This window comes from Microtus oregoni, unplaced genomic scaffold (genome assembly GCF_018167655.1).
Source record: "Microtus oregoni isolate MIOR12 unplaced genomic scaffold, Mior012 000021F_ref0000039, whole genome shotgun sequence".
Taxonomy (NCBI): domain Eukaryota; kingdom Metazoa; phylum Chordata; class Mammalia; order Rodentia; family Cricetidae; genus Microtus; species Microtus oregoni.
The window spans coordinates 30,478,040-30,497,500 of NW_024543080.1; the positions used below are offsets into that span (position 1 = coordinate 30,478,040).

The following is a 19,461-nucleotide window of genomic DNA, read 5'->3' on the forward strand; positions in this document are numbered from 1 at the left end:
TGCTTTTACCAGACATTTAATGACACAAACCCCTCCACAAATGACTTTGCTGTTCCAAAACACTCATGAACTTGGAACTAAAACATGACACTTGTTTTTAAGAAGTATTTTGGCCAGACCCCACATCCTAGAGGAGGTTAAAAAGTAATCGTGTAAAAAAAGTTAAGGTGAAGGTGTTTTCATTAGCACAGCTACGGACTAACCATTTGTTCACTGGCCACATCCGGTTCACCCTGAAGGCTGCAGAACTTAACCTGATGTCCAACAAGTGGTTAGTGAGTAGTTCCCTGGGTGCCTGTTCCTGAAGTTAACCTCTGGTATACAGTAGGCACTTTAAGTGGATAGTTACCCTATCTAGGTCGGGTGACATATTTGGCTCTCAAAAAAAAAAAAAAAACAAGGTAAAGAAATACATTCAAATAGCACGGCCCATGTTTGTGTGCCCCTGGGATCGGGTGCGGGAATATATATCAGGGCATTCTCATGCACATCTGGACAGATGTTCTAGGGGAGCTTCCAGGGCCAGCAAGCAAGCTGCCTAACTTCTGCATTTGTTGTGGACATGGTCGTGACGGCCCACACTTAACTCTGATTCTAGCATTCTGAGTCAGAGTCCAGCTGCACAGAGGGGTGCCGTCGACAGTCGGCAGCCTGGCACAGGTCCTGGCGACGGGGAGAGAACAGATGTAAACAAGTGGCACAGCTGGTGAGACCGCCCGGGGATGCCCGCAGAGTGGTTAGCCCCACGTCTACAGGCTTCTCTCACCTTATTGGGGCCCTTCACCTAGCCCCTCCCCTAATCTGCCTCGTCTGCATCTTCTCCCGCGGTCGCAGCTTCTAATGCTGCAAGGGCTTCAGCCACCTCAGCGTCCTCATCTACCATAACCCTGTCCCTGTCCCCATTGTAGGTGTGGGGGACTTCCCGCTCACTTCTAGAATCCACCACTGATGGAGGGTGAGCAGGACCCTCTTCTTTAAAGCAGACATTCAGAACCTCTGTTGGCCCTGCCTCATTCAGTGAGTCCCAGCTTCTCTTCAGGGAGAAGGGCAGGTTCAAACCCTGCTCACTCATGCTGGGGTGAATTGCCGGCAGGGGCTCCACCTCAGAGTGGTTCTCAAAAAGATAATCCTTTTCTTCAGGGTCTCCACCGTCTACCGTGGGGCTCCAGAGCTGGGGGTAATCCGGGGCTGGTATGTGTAGGATGTGGTCAGCCACCGCCAAGACCTCAGCAGGGGCTCTGCAGTCTCCGTGTCCCACCGTCTGGGTCTCTTCTGAGGTGGGCACTGTGTGGCTTTGCTTCCTGCAGTCCTCTCCTTCGAGGAAGGGTTGAGCTGGGTGAGCACTGTCTATAGAGCCTGCCCAGGGGCTGCTGGCCCAGGAGCCACCGTCATCTTGGTGGGGCCTGACCAAGTGCAGACTGGCAGTGGGGCTGATGCCATTGACAATACCCTGCTTCTCTGCACAGCGTCTCTCTTCTGAGTCCTCCTGAGGGAGTGGTCCTTGGTGAGGTAGACCAGATATATTATCTCTGTTCTCTGGCTTGCTCAGGCTCCCAGCATGCAGCGCGTTCCTGGGCACCTCAAACTCGCTGTTCTGGGTGCCTTTTAGTCTGACAGTGTCCTCCTCCAACTTGCAGCTGCTTACTTCGTTGACAAAGCCAGGGGAGGGCACTTGAACCGGGTCGAAGAGATAGCTGGGGGTGAGAGGAACAGCCATCAGCTAAGTTGACATGAGGACAGAAGAGAATAAATACACTTGGCATACAAATCTTTGGCTCATGAAAAGAGCTGCAGGGACCCAAAAGAAAGGGATAGGTGAATTATAAAGTAGTTCATGGAATTTAAAAATGAAAATGAATTTAAAAAATGTCCACTAACAGGGAAATAAGGGGTTAAATACCAAGTACCAACAGTATATTTCTCCAAGGGAATATTATGCAATCATGAAAATGATAAATATGAAGCCTGTGGTAAGGTTTAAAAAAAAAAACAGACCCTGGGGGTTTAATTCCACAACTCTCATAAATAACAATATCTGTAGATGCTCAAATTTTCTATATTAAATTATGGTATATACTCTGCACACACCTCATTACACTTCAAGTCATTTCTAGATTCTCTGTTCTACCCAAGGCAAGATAAACGTTATATGGATGATCTTCAACCTGCACTGTTTAGGGGGCAGCAAGAAGAAAGTCCAAATGCTCAGCACAGACTTGGTTTCTTTTCTGAATATTTGAATCTCAGGTTGGTGGACCCTGGCTGTAGAGTCCATGGATGTAGAGAACCAATACTGGAGATAATAAATCCGCTTGAACGAAGCCCAACATCACAGGGCTGTGATAGAGGGACGCTTATGTGTGTGTTTGGGATCAAATGAAGTCAGAGCTTCCCGCTTGCAGCCTTGCCTCTCCCACCCCAGCCCGGGAAGTCATTTCATTATCAGTTAATTTGTTTTCCTTATGACTCACGTCACTCAAGGCTTTATGAAATGTCACAAGAAAGGTGACTGGACTCTTTATTATCGGTGATGTCCTTCAGGAGTACTTTATAACCTGAGCCCTTTTCCCCCCTGCATTGAAGGCTTTGGGAGAAATGTAAATTTGACCCCAGGAGGGATGGTATGTCTTAACAGTTTTGAGCAATGAGAAAAATTTAAAAAACAACACCTAAACAATGCTAAATGGAGCCAAGCCTTTGTGTCTTGGCAATGCGGGCCACGCCTGAGCTGCCTACGTGTACTGATGGCGGCACAATCGCACTGGGTTACTTTTAGAGCTGCTGCCACATGCATTGTCTTTATGGGTTTATTTATTTCTATAAGCTTGCTATTGCTTCAGCGTTTGCTGTTGGACAAAACAATGGTTTTCCATATGACATTTTCATCCCTGTATATAATTGACTTTGACTATTCACCCCCATCCTCTAGTGTGTCCTCCCTTCCTGCACTGTCCCGTTCTCTCCCTAGAGTCCCTCTTCTACTTCCACGTCTTATTTTATAGGCATGGTCTTCACAAGACCCCGCAGTGGCTACAGATTCCCCTGGCCATGCGATCTCTGCTCACTTACCTGTGTATCATCTTACAGCACCTGCACCCCATCTGGATTATTTTTTGTTACCATCTGGAAAAGAAAGGGCAAGAAAAAGAGAATGTCATTAGTCGTATTAGTGAGAATCTAGTTTACTTTTCTAGATAATCAAAATTAAGAGCTGTGAGTTCTGGTCAAAGGATAGCACGTGAATCAGGAAGACAGACCCGCCTCACATTTCTAAAGTCATGGATTCAGAGTTCCCATTCTTTACTCTTGACTCACACAAACCCCTCTTCAGCCATCCAAGTTTTATATTCCACTGCCATCTGCAGATGAGAAAAGCATGGTGAAATAATGCCGGGAGCAAAGGGACCCATGATGCTTAGCGGCCTGTGGTCTTCCCCAGGGACCCAGGAATTCTGGACACAGCACACACAGCTCAGCAGCAGGAGGTGTAAACACTCCTAGAGAATTCCTTGCCACTTCCTCAGGTATTAAGATGTCAATAGTTTGGATCCTGAATGTCCATCAAAGGCCCATGTGTTAGAGGGTTGGTCACCAGCCTGTGGTACTACTGTGAGGTGGTGGGCTTTTTTGAAGGTGGCATTTAGTGGACAGAAATTAGATCATTAGGGGACATACCTTTAAAGAGAATATTTGGACCCAGCCCTCTTTTTTATTTCCTTTTTCTTATTTCTCAACTGCCATGAGGTGACCAAGTATCTTCTGTCACGTGGTCCTACTATGATGTTCTATAAGCTTTGACTACTTGTCTGAAAACCCCATTTGTAGCAATTTTTCCAGCAGCACAGGAAGTGATTACATATCCTCCCTTTCCCCAAGCACCAAATCCCTTAGTGAATTTGCAAGTCTACTTGGTCACCCAGCCATCTCTCATCTTCCCTCCTGGTTATCTTTCATTTATCTTCCTAGCCTGTGCTACGACTGATACGTCGTAGATTCATTTCTGATCTATTTTCATGATGTAGTCAGCTCTCCATGCCTTATTTGTATTATAAAAGACACACACTTTATACTCACAAAACATGCAATCAAGTTGCCATAACACAGGCATTAGCAACACCAAGAACTAACTCTTTCTGGAATAAAGACCAATGGTACAGGTCTGTCAATCATGACATCAAGTGAAAAACACACAGAGACCAAAGTGCAGCAGCCCTGCAGAGAAAGAAGGGACGGGATGCTTAAGTAGCAGCACATAAAAACATGCTCACACATACACATGCACATGTGCGCACACATGTGATACACACACAAACACAGTGGCTTTTAGGATTATGCTCCTAGCTCTACCTCCCTACTGTCTCACTTTCTGCTCATAACTCATAGATCAGATGGAAATATACGTTATAACTGACAGGACCTGCAATACCGTAATACTTAACTCTTGTTTTTTTTTTTTTTTTTTTTTTAAATCCAGGTAAGAAGGTAACTAGTTAAGACAAAGTAAAAGGGAGCTCAATAGTTTTTGAGAAACCAAAAAGACAGACTGAGATAGTTCTATAACTGAATATTAGCAATTAGTAGGCCAGCTTTTGGAGTTCTAGTTTAGCAGCCAGAAGAGAGGGAGAAAAGAAGCAAAGGGGGTGGGGCCGGGGAGGTGGGGGCAGGCACAGTGTTGGTCCCTCCCAGCTTCTTAGCAGCTGCTTGGATCCCTGGGAGCTATTACTTGGTGAAGCTTAAAAGCCTTTTGCATTTTCTGCTGGACTAGAGTCACAGAGTAAATTGCTCAGAAATGCAGGAATGGCCCGGATTTAACGTTCCTCCTACCCTTTCCCAAGGGGGATGGACAGACAGAGGCAGGCAAACTAGAGATTGTGCCCTTCAACTGCATGTGTGTTTCCTGCATTCTTCAGGCTCCCCCATCTGTCCTAGGAGAGACAGGATCCACACTGCTCTACTAAACCCTGCAATTACAGGCTATTTGAGTAGCATTTACCTTTTTAGTGTCTAAACTGCCTCTCTTAGGGCTCACCTCTTGGCTTTCCTTCAGGTCCCGTCTCACACTCGAGAGCCATGTTTTTGAGTCAGGTACCGGCTTGAGCTGTGGGACAGTCTTCCTGGTTCAGGTCCTGCCCTTTCTTTCCACTCTGTGATTTCCTTTCCTGGTGACATTCCTTCTCTCAAATGGCTCTAATGTTCAAGGTTCTATGACCCAGAGGTGAATAGGGTGGGACCAATATACTCACCCCCCTTCCCGCACCGCACACACCCATATCTGCGATTATTCTTCCTTATACACATCAGATCAAGTTCAGTCCATTTCCAGTGCCTATATCAAAATCCCATCCACATTTTGCCTGGAACAAGGAACTCTCTGAGCAAAAGGGAAACATCCCTCCTCCAGCATGATATATGAAATTAGAAAACTATCAGCCCCTGAGGGAAGACTGAGTTCCGAAAGAGCAATCTACCCGCCTTCTTCCTAACTTACAGTGGAAGCCCTTGATGGCTAAGACGAGTCCAAATTTGCTTTGTCTTTGGAGTGATATAAACAGCAACAGGGAAGCAAAGGGCTTAGCTTTTGCAGTCAGGGTTTGGTTTACACAGGGGAAAAGCAAATACCATTAGAATGGCTGAGTCTACCTAGTGCAGGTGCCACCTGCTCCCAGGCTGCCACATACTGCTCGACTCTGTCCGTGTTTCGTGTTGAAGTTAAACAGCCCTGTGTTTGAAGATGGTCAGGGCTGCATTAGTTAGTGGCGAAATCTTCAGGCAGGAAAATCCTGTTTCACAATGGGGATGGGGGTAGGAAGCCTTGTTGTTTTCTAATAGAGAAATTGACAGCATTCAAAAAAGAGCGCCAAGGGGTCAGGGCTGGTGTAGAGAGTGATTGCTTAGGCAGCTTAGAGGGGTTCTGCTGGCCAAGTCTGGAGTCATCAGACCATCAAAACGAGTAGGACTATCAAGAACTCTAGCTCACTGATGAAAACATGAGCAACAAGACCTCAGTGAGATGAGTGCGGAAGGGACAGGGCCAGCTCTGTCATGCAAGCAGGAAGGCAGCTAACAAACCGCTTGTTACCCCTCATAGCAATAATGGATCCAAGTGAGAGTCACAGAGGGAGGCCCAGGGAACAAGATAGGTAAGGAGAATGAAGGACCCGATCATGGGGAGTGGGGCTGGGAAATGTTCTCTTCTGGCCATGCCCTAGCCACAGTCCTTATAAACTTACAGCAGTGCCTGCCTGCATTGGGCCTACAAAGACAGAGGCACCAAACAGTCATAGATGGGGCTTTGTCCTCAGGATGACCCTCCCCTCAGAGGAAGCCCCTCCTGCTTTGGTGCCCATCATCTACCTCAAATACTGTACACACACACACACACACACACACACACACACACACACACACACAGAGAGAGAGAGAGAGAGAGAGAGAGAGAGAGAGAGAGAGAGAGAGAGAAAGAGAGAGAGAGAGAGAACACTTCACCCTTGCTAGTCAAATGCAGGAATGGCAGGTGAGGGAAGGGGAGAGAAACGGGGCTGGGTATCTTGTGTGGTATTGTTTGGTTGTGATTTGAAATAGCCTTGCTATGTAGTCCAGTCTGGTCTGGACTCACTATTGTCCTTCCTCAGCCTCCTGAGGGCTGGGGTTTCATGTGTGTACTACCTTGGGATGTCAGGTTGGATCAGCCATTCCAACCGAGGGTCTTTTCATTCCCATGTTCAGATCACCCATGTTCCCCACCCACTGGCCCCGAATCACAATTCAAGACCTGAGAGGGATGGGAAACAGCCGCTTTTCTCCCCTGTGGTCTACGCCCAAGCATCAAGGACATGCTGCTTCAGGGACCCTCTGAAATCAGACTTTAAAGTGGTTCCCAAGAAGTGGATTGAGGCTTTAGGAGGCTGCTGGGGTGTTTGCGAGAGAGCTGTCGTAAAATGAAACACATTTTAGCTCTGTTTTGAAAACTTGCTACTATTTAGAAAACAGAATTCATTTTCTAAATCTGACTTCTCAGAACCTGGCCAGAGGGCAAAGCAGCCAAATATTTAGGGAGCTACTATTGGGTACTGAGCTCCTGTCTCAGGAATGGAGGAAACCTCAGCAGGTGTAGACTGTTCACGGAGGGACACAAGAGAAGCAGGCCCAACCTGAGAGCGCTCCGACGCCACAGGTGAAGAGGGATTAGGAGATGAGCTACAGACCGCGGAATCTCACGTAGGTGACTTTTTCCTACCTGAAGGCATTGAGCTTCTGTTGCATTTGAGATGTTAAAAGATTACAGGTCAATTCCTATTATCCAGACCGTTAAATATTTCACTTTACACCTTTGATCGATGGCGTGCTTTAGATATAAGTAAGTATTGCCAAGAATTGGGTTGGATGGGACATTTGTATAGAGAGGCATACTTATAGGTCCTCCCTGCCACCCCCAGAAGTTCCCTGGTCAAACAGGCTCGGGGAGAGCAGAGATTAAAGTTGAACACGTTCAGAGTTATAACAAGGGATGGTTTTCCTTAGTTATCCTAGTATTTCCCTAAAATCCTAGCTCACACAACTTACTTTTGTAGTAAGCTTATCAAACTGTTAGAACCCATGCTGTGGGATGCTCTGGGAAAAAATATGGTGGAGAAGACAGCCCTTCTCATCAGGAGTCTTACACGTGAATGCTATACTGTGGGGTTTCAATACACTTAGCCCGTTGTAGCCCATGCCTGGGTGCCAGGAGTCTGCACCTTAGCCGCAACTCTATTTCCAGCGTCACAGACGCAGGGGCGCTGCTTCTCTTGAGTCCTTAATGTCTTTGTCTGCCATCAGGAGTCTCTTGCATCTCTTCCAGATCTCACCATCCAGATACGGCAGTGGCAAACAAGAATGCCACACACCACCACCTATCTACCTGGGATTTGCTTCGGCTTACATGCTTGTGGACGCTGGAGGAGTCCTGAGGGCATCCATGCTACCCTGCACTGGGAAGCTTGCTCAGTGGTTGCAAAGGAGTCCATAAGCTCGTGGAGAGGTCACTGGGGGCCACTGGTCACAAGTCATGATCCTGACTAGGAGAGAAAGGTTTGGCTCCAGTGTCCTCTCCTCCAGCCCCACGTCTCCATCTCACTCCCTTGAGTTAGGTACCTTGACTCAGTTCTCTTCTACCAGGGCCCTAGGACTCTGAGATAGGGACACAGGTACAAAAAGCAGAGTCACTGGAAGGAGTGAGGGTTTCAGATTAAGGGTGGGGGGCATCTGTTGAACCCTCTTCTTCATGTGGTGGGCCTTGGGGAGGGTGTTGAGTACTGGGAGCTCATAGCAAGTCCAGACATCTGAGCCTTATGAAACACCTTGTGTTAGTTAGGGCTTCTACTGCTGTGAAGTGACACCATGACCATGGCAATTCCTGTAAAGAAAAGCATTTGTCGGGGGCTGGCTTACAGTTTCGGAGGTTCAGTCCATTATCATCATGGTGGGATATGGCATTGTGCAGGCAGACACAGTGCTGGGGAAGGAGCTGAGAATTCTGCATCTGGATTGGCAGGCAGCAGAAAGAGAGAGAGCTACTGGGTCTGAACGTCACACTAGACCTGGCTTAAGTTTCTGAGACCTCAAAGCTCACCCGCTAATGACACACTTCCTCCGACAAAGCCACACCTACTCTAGCAAGGCCACACATCCTAACAGTGCCACTCCCTGTGAGCCTGTGGAGGCCATTTTATTCAAACCACCATACATCTGCAGTAGGAAACTGAGAAGCCAATGTCATCACCTCCTCAGGAGACACAGCTGGGTCTTCTCAGTGAAAGGCTGCCTTGGGCCTGTTGGAACTGTGTCCTTCAGAAGGCTGTCTCTATGGCCTTGCCCCAGCTGGCCTTGGCAGTTACGTCCCCATGTGGAGGTGTCTATACCACCACTGTGATGCTTCCACTTTCAGAACTCAAGAGGAACAGGCCAGGTTCTGATCCCCGACTTCACTGCTGTGGAGTCCACAGGACCCTTGCTGTTTCTGTTGCATGTGGGGACACAATCTTTTCATATACCCAGATAACACAACTGTTTCTCTTGCTGTGGTCTTTACTATATAAGTCATTTTGTCAGATCTTAAAGATGTTTCATTTGGTCTTCTGTTTCAATTCGGATGCCACCCTCCTTTCTGATTTAGTGATTAGATACTTGACTGGGGCTGGGGAGAAGGTTCCTGGTTAAGAGCCCTTGCTGTTTAGGCAGAGAGCCTAAACTCAGTCCACAGCGGTCACATTGGGAGGCTGACGTCTGCCTACTATAATTCCACTTTTCCATGCTCAGATGCCTGTGGGTTCTGTGGGCACATGGCATATACTGATATAGACACACACACCTAAATAAAAATAAAATGAGGGATGTTTGATGAGCCACTGGCTCATTTCTTCTGCAGTCCACACCAAGCCTCTGGTATGCACCAGGCACTGTGCTAGGGTCTGGGGACACAATGGTATTGTGGGTGCTCCCCGGAAAAACCTATAGTCTCTCAGGCTCTCTCCCCACCACTCCCCTGTGTGTGCTGGGAAGAGGTAAAGAACATGGAATGGTATCAAATTTCTATAAGCACCGAGAAGATGCATCCCATCACTCTGGTGGTTAGATGCACAGACAAGTGAACAGGTTTAGGTCAGAGATGGGCGGCCATGACGTCTCTTCCACATAGGAGTCCTGCAACTTCCAGCAATGCTCTTTATCTCTGAGCGTCACTTGTCCAATCAGCCACCCGGTAAGAGTAATGACTCTCGCTTGTCAGGGTTGCTATGAACAACGAGATGACGGCATGGTGTGCAGTAGTTCTTAACCTTCCTGATGCCACAAGCCCTTTACTACAGCTCTTCGTGTTGTGGTGACCCCCAACCATCAGGTTATTTTCATTGCTACTTCATAACTGTAATTTTGCTACTATTCTGGATTGTCCTGTAAATATATGTGTTCTCCACTGGTCTTAGGAGACCCCTGTGAAACAGAGAACCACGGTTACAGCGCATCTTCTACCACGCCCGAGGACCACCAGTACTTATGAATAAATACTCAAAGCATGGAGGGATGGTTCCAGGTGGTCGAGAGTGCTTGCTGCTCTTCCAGAGGACCTGACTTCGGTTCCTACCACCCACATCAGTTACTACTTGGAACTCTAGCTTAAGGGAATCTGGTGCCATTTTCTGGCCTCTGCAGGTATCTATACTCATGTACACATAACCACACACGTTTAGATACATGTAATTAAAAATAAAAGTAACGAACACGCACTTAACAGGTGAGTGATCACTATGCATCCAGTACTGGCTCAGGGACTTTCTTTTTTAAATTCTTTCCCACTTTATAACAAACTTTTGCCGGGCGGTGGTGGCACAGCACTTGGGAGGCAGAGGCAGGCGGATCTGTGTGAGTTCGAGGCCAGCCTGGTCTATAAGAACTAGTTCTAGGACGGGCACCAAAGCTACAGAGAAACCCTGTCTCGAAAAACCGAAAAAAAAAAAAAAACAAACTTTTCAAGGGGGAATAAATGCTATAAAGGTTGGTGAGATAATGTAGCTGCTATTAATGAAGTGACTATTGTTTTATACATGACCACTTCCTATTCCCTATCTTGATAGGTTCTGGCCTTAGTACACATTCTCCTCAGCTTGTGTTCAGTAGTTTTTGCAAAATGGAACCTGCTTTCCTCTTGACTTGGACTTTCCAGCCATCATTTCATGTGCCTACCACCAGATGGCAGGACATAGTAGTTATTAATATTTTAATTTCAAGGCTGGCACACACTTGGTATCGGAAGGCCTCAGAAACACAAGAATCAGGTTACAAGCAGTACAGGTGCTTGCCATGGTAAAGTTTGCCAGCAAAGGACATGGTAAATATTCCAGGCACATCTGCCACGTTAGTTCTAGTGGCCATGGTTCAATAGCTCTTCTTGCAGCTCTGGCCAGGCAAAGCTTTATTCCTTAGTCTATCGAGACCACAGTGGGGTGGAAAGGGCTTACAATCCTATGCAACCCCCCTCACAAGAAACTACTCATGAAACCCTACCATCTACTTCTGTGGCTGAGCGAAGAAGGAACTTGTGGGGTATGGAGACTTCTAGACCTTCTGAGATTCTGTGACTCTCCATCGGGGCTGTTCATAATCAGAGTCTCTCCTGAGGCTGTGTATGAATTGGCCTGGAGTCCCCCCTTCCAACTGAGGGTCCGTGGCTATGAATTGGGAGGTGACGATCTACCCTACACTTAACAGGACCCAACTGGAAGGGTTTGGAGGAGAAGCCTCTTCAGTAGAATCTAGAACATTATGGGGAAAAGACACAATGAGGGAATAAAATGGAACAAAAGGCACACAGAACTGCCCAGCTTTGAGAGAGACCAGCAACCTCTCAGGTGCCCTGTGGAGTTGAAGCCACTGAAAAGCTGTTCCCTGTTCCCTGAATTGTAACCAACTCCTGAGAGGTGGTGCTGTCTGGAGTAGATAAAACACAATTTCTCATAAAGATATTCTCTCTCTCTCTCCCCTCCGTCCCTTCCTTCCTTCCTCACGTGTGTGTGTGCTCAAGTGTATGTGTGTACATGTGTGCGTGTGTGCTTGTATGTGTGTGTGTGTGTGTGTGTGTGTGTGTGTGTGTGTGTGTGTGTGTGAAGAGGATGAAGGCTCCTGGTAGACAGAGCAGCAGAGGGCCCTGGGTTGTACTGATCCACCTGAGTCTGGGTGGAGCCTAAGAACCTTCATTTCTTACCAGCTGTCTTGGGTTACAGGCTGGTGACCGCTGCTCACGGCTTCAAAGAAGTTGAGGCAGTTTTAGTTGCCTGTGTTGCTCTGTCTCTGGTTGGACCAGGCCAGCTTTACTTTAATGAGGAGGTCAGTATCTTAACACTGTAGCCTGGTGGGTCCCTAGAAAACAATGAGGCTGCTACATGGTGCTGAATCCTTTTAGGGATCAATGATGTGACCCAAACCAAGTTAGCCAACATAATAACTTGGTCAGAAACCAATTCGTCATCACCACTCTCTCAATCCCAACACAAAGTCAGGCAATTATCTGAAGACTTTAAAATTTTTGTTCATTTTTAAAACTAAGTTTTATAACACTTTATTTTAACTTTCCTTTGCTTCCTCTATTTTGACATAGTCTTACTACGTAGCCCAGGCTGATCTTGAACTTACAATCCTCTTACCTCCGTCTTCTCTAAGTAGTAAGGTTACAAGTATGCTTTACCATGCCTGGCCATACTTTGTAAGTTTTTCTCATTTTTCTTTTGAGGGGGCCTGGAGAGGGCAGGGTATCATGTATTTCAGACTGGCCTCAAACTCATTACTTAGCTGAGGATGACTTTGAACTTCCGGTCCTTCTGCCTCCATTTCCTGAGTGCCGGGACTATAACATGCACTGCCATGCCTAGTTTCATGTGAGGTTAAGTACTAAACTCAGAGCTTTGTGTCTCCTAGAAAGCACTAGAACCAGCCAACCGAGTCACAACCCCTGGACATTTTCTAATGTATGTTTGACCTATTATCCCTGACTGTAGCATGTAACAGGACAGCACTAGGAAAAATCAAGTGCCTAAAATATGGAATTCATCTGAAGAACATACTATATGGGATCGGATTGCTCTTGGATTCATTTCCCCCCTTTGCCCGGCTATTTTTCAGGGAACTCTACCCTTGCAGTTCCCCTGCCCTTAGAGCCCAGTGGCAGTGCTGGACTGGACTGGAGGGCAAAGAGGAGAGACATCAGGGATCTCTGGATCTCAGACAGGCTGCTCTCCATTCTGGGAACAACTCTATGCTCTCTGTAGCTTCTGGTGCCCAGTAGGGTCCCCTGGAGACATGATGGAGCCCCTCATGTCTGCCTCCATCTCTCATCAGAGACTGATGTCCTGGTATATGTTTTGTTGGCAAAGCAGAATACCAGGCTGTAATTTATAAAGAAAAGCAATTATTTTTTAGAATTTAGAGGCTGCAAAGATCTGGCGAGGGCCTTCTTGCTTCATCAGCAAGGCTTTACATGGTAAACATTAGGGAGAAAATAGGGGTGGGGCACGGACAGGTGTGGATAAGAGAGGAGAGGACTCCCCTTCTCATCGGGAACCCATAACCCCTAGCGCTGTTGCACTGGGGTTAAAGGTCAACACGAATTGGAGAGAGGAGAAATAGTCAAATCACAGCAGGTGGAAAGATCGACCTGCTTTGATGATCTGCGTCACCTCGTCGTCTCATTTGCTTCTGAGTTTTTCCCATAGCTGCATAACCAAATGACCACATACCACGTAGGATTTCCTTGGTTGGAAAGGAGGTGTTCCCATTCCCTTCAGGGCCTTACCTATTACAGATCGTATCATTGTCTAAGGAAGATGGGCTACATGAGCAAATAATAGCCTTTCGACACTTGCTGGTCTGGGGTTCTGAAAGAACGAGGGTCATGTGATGTACAGGGCACTCTTGCTGAGTGCCTTACTGTAGGGCAGGTCACAGGGGTGAAGAAGTAGGGGCGGAGCGAGGGGTGGAGCCAGGGTGGCTATTGAGGGCTTTACTTTTGTACTCATCTCTACTGATCTCTTTCCTTTCCCATCCCAGGCTACTTGTCCCGTAATGTTACTTCAGGACAGGTTCCCCCCTCATTCCAACCTCCTCCAACCTGCTTTAGTAGGTACCCCAAAATTTCCCCCAGAGAAAGTGTAAGCGACATAGGACCTTCATACCATGCTTCATGATCTTTGGGAACCCTCAATATCACCAACAGATGTGAGTGACATTAGTGGAAAAGTTTAGGTGTCCCTTCCATCTGCCAGGGTGCAGAAGGCATTCTGCTGCTGGTACAGGTGTTGGGCCCCCTTATTAGTGAGGATGGTTTTCACTAGGCACAGGAAGGCCTCTGTGAGGCTCCAACTCAATCACCTAAGATAAATACCTACAACTCTTAGTGGGTGATACAAATTTCCCACTGGCCTTGATGGAAGAGCTGTCCCTTGGTATCCATGGGGAATGGTTCTCAAATCCCTGCTTGCTTCAGCCCTTTCCATGAAATGGTGCAGTATTTACATATGCCCCCACACATCCTCCCATATCCTTTATTCTTTAGGTAGTGGCCTTGCGTTTAGCATTTCCAGTCTCTTGATGATCTATAACATCTATCACAATATGAATGCTTTGTACAGTTATTACTCTGTATTATTTAGGGAAGGATGAACACATTTCCACACGTTCACTCCAGATGCAACCATTAGAGGTATGACTACACAGTCTGCATCAACAGCCACGTGACAGGTTACTGTCTGTATCAACAGCCACATAATAGCTTTTCCTAAATACTTTCCAGCAGCAGCAGCAGGTGGCAGAATCTATAGCTGCAAACCCTACAGACACAAAGAGTCAACTGCATCTGTTGGAAGTGATACAGAGAGTTCTGATAGACAGTGTAGCTAATCACCGCATAACCTCATATACCACCATCAACTTTCTTTGGTGATATTAGATGCTTCCCCAAATTTCTGCTACTTAGATAGAACTCTGTTGCTTAGAAGAACCCAGAGGTGATGACATCCAAACTAAGTATGTTTAGAGAGAATCATGGTGGCATAGCAATAATAACTCAGCTTTAGGTGGACCCAGGCTATGACCCCTCAATGATATTACATTTTTGGGACCAAAGACTGGTGCACCCTGAAGAGTTTTCAGAAAACAGTTTTCTTGAGGTGATTTTTAAAATCTTAAAGAAGATCCCCCCCATTTAACATGTATAGTTCAAATAGGATTCTATATTATATTATATTATTTATTTTTAGAGACATGGTTCATGTATCCAAGACTGATCTTGAACTCAGGACATTCCTGTTTTAGACTCCAAAGTGCTAGTTTATAGGCAAATGCCACTTACTGGCTTCTGGTCTAAGTCACAGAAGAAGCCCAGCATGACCAGTCTTTGCAGCATGTCTGCTTTGTTTGATCCATCCGGGATCCCCTTTTATTTTTTTATGACCAATTTTTCATTCTTAGGCTGTTTGACCAGAGGGCTGGTCAAAGTACACATAAAATCATATAGGGAGCTATGGTAAAAGCAAATAGATTTGATCATTGTCTCTGGTTCCTGGCACAGAGCTCCAAAAGCTCCTGGAACTTCCTGAGTCCTAGGGGCTTCTTGACAAAAGGAACCCTGCTGTCCACATTTGAGTTTATGATGCTGAGTTTACCCTACTGAAGCTGGGTTCCCTGGGTAGCCTCGGGATATTACCATCACCACAGCACCAAGTAGAGGTTTTGGTTATTTCAGTATCATCCATTAATCTCTCTCTCTGTTTCTGTTCCTTCTCTCTCTTGCTCTTCTCTGTCTGTCTGTCTGTCTGTCTGTCTCTTTCTCTTGTGTGTGTGTATGCGTATGTTGGTGCTCATGGTAGATACTGAAAATAAGATAGAGATTGAACTCTACAAACCCCACAGGGAGTGTATAAATGTCCCTGTGTGTTGAGAGGGTGGTGCTCCTCAACTCCATAGGGCAGAAGTCTCTGCTCTTGTGACCATCTTAGACCTTGCCTTTGTTCTGCATCATCTGACTTCTCATCCAATTCTCTAAATATCCTTTGTAACAAGCCAGCAAATATATCCTATTAATTACTCTCAGTACTGTGAGCCATTCAAACAAACTATTGAGTCCAAGGAGGGCACCTTGAAAACCCTGATTTATGACTGCTCGGCCACATGTTCAGGGTCCAGGTTTGTAACCAGCATGTGAAGTGGTGGGGTAGGGGACAGCCTTGTGGCCTTGGTCCTTGATTTCTGGAATCTGGTACTACCTCAGGGCAGCTAGGGCAAAAAGTTAGTTGGATTGTGTTACACCTAGCTGGCACGCAGAAGTGGAGAACTGCTTGATGTGCAAAACTTGCACAATTATTCCAGAAGTGAGGTGCTCTGGGAGTGACTGCAGTGCCGGGTTACAGGCACGTGCTACCAGGCCTGGCTCTCTCTTAGGCCCATTCCTTCCAGCCATGGCTATTTCTTATGCCCTGTTCTAAGGCAATATCATATTTCTGCCAATACCCAGATTACAGTACTGTTTCCTAGTCGGTCTCCACATCTGTTCATGTCCCCCACATTAGCCACACAGTCCTAAGATCCTTTTAGACCACAGACCTGAACAGTTATCATCACTGCTCCACCTGAAACCTTCCCAGAGATACCCAATGCCTCAGGATTTTTTAATAAATTAATTTATTTATAATGCATACAGTGTTCTATATGAATGCAGGCCAAAAGAGGGCACCAGATCTCATTACAGATGGCTGGGAGTCACTATGTGGTTGCTGGGAATTGAACTCAGGACCTCTGGAAGAGCAGCCGAGTGCTCTTAACTGCTGAGCCATCTCTGCAGCCCCTGCCTCAGGCTATTTAATATCATGCAATAGTGAAGATGACAGTAGAAACACCAAGTTTACATAGCACTTCTTACACACCAGCTGCTAACTGACATTTTATAGCTATCCTTCATCCTCATTTCTTGTGGTCTACATTTTTGAATGCTGCTCCCTTGACAGGATTTATTAGTAACTCAAACACCAGAGCTCAGATGATGCTGTGTGGCAGCCACACATGGGCTTGTGCAGAGCGGCAAAAAGGAGACTCATCTGTCTCTAGCGCAGCTCACACGGGGTAGTTTTCCGTCTCCTTGACTGACTTATTATTCTGCATAAGCGCATTCTCTGCTGTCCATCTGTGTCCCATTTTTGTTTGTTTTGCTGTTCAAAGGCCCCAAGCACAGCACCAACGTGCTGTCCGGTGGTGCTAAGTTAAAGAAGGCTGCGGTGTGCATCTCGGAAGAAACTGATCCAACAGATAAGTCTCATCCTGGATACAGTGCTGCTAGCCTCAAATCAGCCTAAAAGGTGAATTAGTAACATTTTCAAATAAGGTGCCTTGAAAGAGAAACATAAAACAAGGCCGTGTGTATCAATGAGCCGCTGAAAATGGGATGGGATGGGACAGCGACCTGCTAGCGGTGGTTTGGAATTCACCAAGGTTCTGTTTACAGCGACTTACAGAGAAATCTCGCAACTGTAGTGAGCAGTAAGCACTGACTGTAATGACTCACTTCAAGCTAAGAGCCTTGTAGAGTAAAGGACGCTCACAGACCTTCATGATCCTCTAGGGCACCACTGCCTGTCTCTTTGCCTGACCATACAGCTCCCTTCACGTCTTTCCTAATCTTGTCATTGGCTGTTTCCTTTGCTCTTTCATCTTACCTCCCTATTATCATATTTGCACATGACCTTCCCAGTGCATTTTTTTCAGCCTAAACTTAGATTTACTTTATTGGTTATTAGATGAGAGTTCTATACAGCTAGAAATAAACAGAAGCAGTTCCACGACACCTTTGAGCATGAGAAATCTGGCCTCATTATTTAGAACCATCAGTTGATGGAACGGTCAGGATGTAGCCATGAAAGGAGATTGAAATGTTGATAAAATGAGGTCCCTGCACACACTCGGGCCCACAGTATTGAGTGATGCAGAGTGGCTACGGGGCCAGGTCCTCACACTCTCAGACTGGGTGGCAGTAAGAATAGACAGGCTGATGGTATGAATCTGAAAGGATGAAAGAACTCTGCGGAGACGGGACAGCATGATGGTCTAGAACTTTCCAGAAGGAGCAAGGATAATGGCTACACTGTGGTTGGGATACATGGAGTAGGGCTTAACAGGCTGGTTGCCTGGAGCTGAAATGGAGGATATGGTCCCGCAAGTTAGCTGGTACAGGGAGGAGAAGTCAGAAATAAACGGAAAGAAATGCAATCGGTTGCTTTGGTCATTTCCGTGACAAATACCCAGCGGGTTATTTAAAAGGAGGTAGGATTTATTGTGACTTAGTTTTCTAGCCTCAGTCCAGGGTTAGCTGATCCACTGTTCTGGGCATGAGGTCAGGCAGAAGGTCATGGTTGTGGGAACATATGCCCAAAAGCAGCCAGGCCACAGAGAGAGTCAAGAAGACGCCACTGCAAGGTGGACTCCCCAAGGACACGCCCCGAGTGAGCTACTTCCTCCTGCCAGGTGTTTCCTCCTAAAATGTCCAGCACCTCCCCGAATACCTCGACCCGGCTGGGTGGATACCAAGCCTCCGACACATAACCCCGAGGGATGCATTTCATAATCAAACCGTAACAGAAGGTATAACCCAGGACCTGGCTCCTCACCTGACGGATACACCGGAGTCTCCTGAGGGCTGGGCATTGTGGGTAGCTTCTGAAGCCCTAAGTAAGATGGATTCCTAACAAATTCCTAGAGGGCTGAGTCTACAGTCCTGTGAAGACACTTAGAGCCAGTGTGCGGGGGAGGGGAGTGAACGGCCCTGGAGATGTCCCAACCTCTTTGGGCAAGTGGGAACCTCTCACTGTGAAGATCTGGTTGGTTTGCTGTCTCGCCACACACATTTTTAATTCTCTTCCCTACAATAAAAGTAGAAAATAATCACGAGGAGCTGCGGAGGGAGCTGGCAAGATGGCTTAGCAGGGCAGTGCCACTGCCAAGACTTAGGGCCTGAGTTCAAGGCCCCGGTCAAGCCTCTTGTGGCAGAAGAAGAGAACCGATTCCTATAAGCTGTCTTCTGATTTCCACACAGGCACATGTGCACACACACATATAAAACCAAATAAAAATTTAAAAATGTTCAAACAACAAAACAGCAACAAAAAGTTTTAAATCACATAATCGAACTGAAAGCTGAATGAGCCCAAAAGAAGCCGACTTGGGGACTTGCTCTGTCCACTGACTTCAATGTTACACGAAACAAAAGAGAATTAATGAAATGTCAAGGGCAGATCCCCTCCACCGCGCATGAAATGGAAAGCGCCAGCTTACCTGCTGGGGAGCTGGGGTCCATTAGGCTTCTACGGTGTCTAACTTCTCTTCCTGCAACAACAACAAAGCAGAAAACTGAGGGATACTTGTTGCCTCATCTTCACAGTAGGCTGCATGGGGAGATGACAGAATATGGCTTTTCCCGAAGGGAGAAGTGCAACGATGTTGCCCTAGGGTTTCTGGCCTGGAATAACCCAGGCAGGCAAGAGATCCGGGGTTTGTTAGGCCTGACTTGGCAGCCCAGCTCCGGGCACTTAGCAATCAATCAACAATTAACTAACATCTCAGTGTTCCCATTCATAAAATGAGATTGTAATGAGATTTAAATGGCATAACATGTAAGCTGTTCACCACACACTGGGCATGTTGGACTTGTTAGCGCTATGGACTATATCTGAACATCTGAAGGCTTGTGTTCCCTTCAGAATTCAGATGCTGAAACAATCCCCAGCATCAAAAAGGTTGGGCCTTTGGGAAGCCAGGGAACAGGGGGGCAGGATCCTGACAAAGAGGCCCTAGAGAGCTCCCTTGGCCTTCACCAAGCAAGATCACCATAAAAAGATAGCTATCTAGGACATAGGGACTTAGCAGAAACCAGTCTGCTAGAGCCTTGATCTT

At 46.7% G+C, this 19,461-nt stretch overlaps 1 protein-coding gene across 7 annotated transcripts in view; it reads right to left on the reverse strand.

The window, feature by feature from the left end:
• Positions 1 to 19,461, reverse strand: part of CUNH4orf19 (chromosome unknown C4orf19 homolog) — an 81,258-nt gene continuing 61,797 nt past the window's right edge. For 3 of the 7 annotated variants that reach the window (XM_041671546.1, XM_041671544.1, XM_041671545.1), the window contains 3 exons: positions 18,844 to 18,894; positions 3,070 to 3,123; positions 1 to 1,694 (listed from right to left, as the gene is read on the reverse strand). In XM_041671546.1, coding sequence (XP_041527480.1) covers positions 797 to 1,694; positions 3,070 to 3,101 — 930 coding nt within the window. In that variant the 5' untranslated portion in view covers positions 3,102 to 3,123; positions 18,844 to 18,894 and the 3' untranslated portion in view covers positions 1 to 796. The other 4 variants (XM_041671548.1, XM_041671547.1, XM_041671550.1 and 1 more) reach the window with 4 other exon arrangements.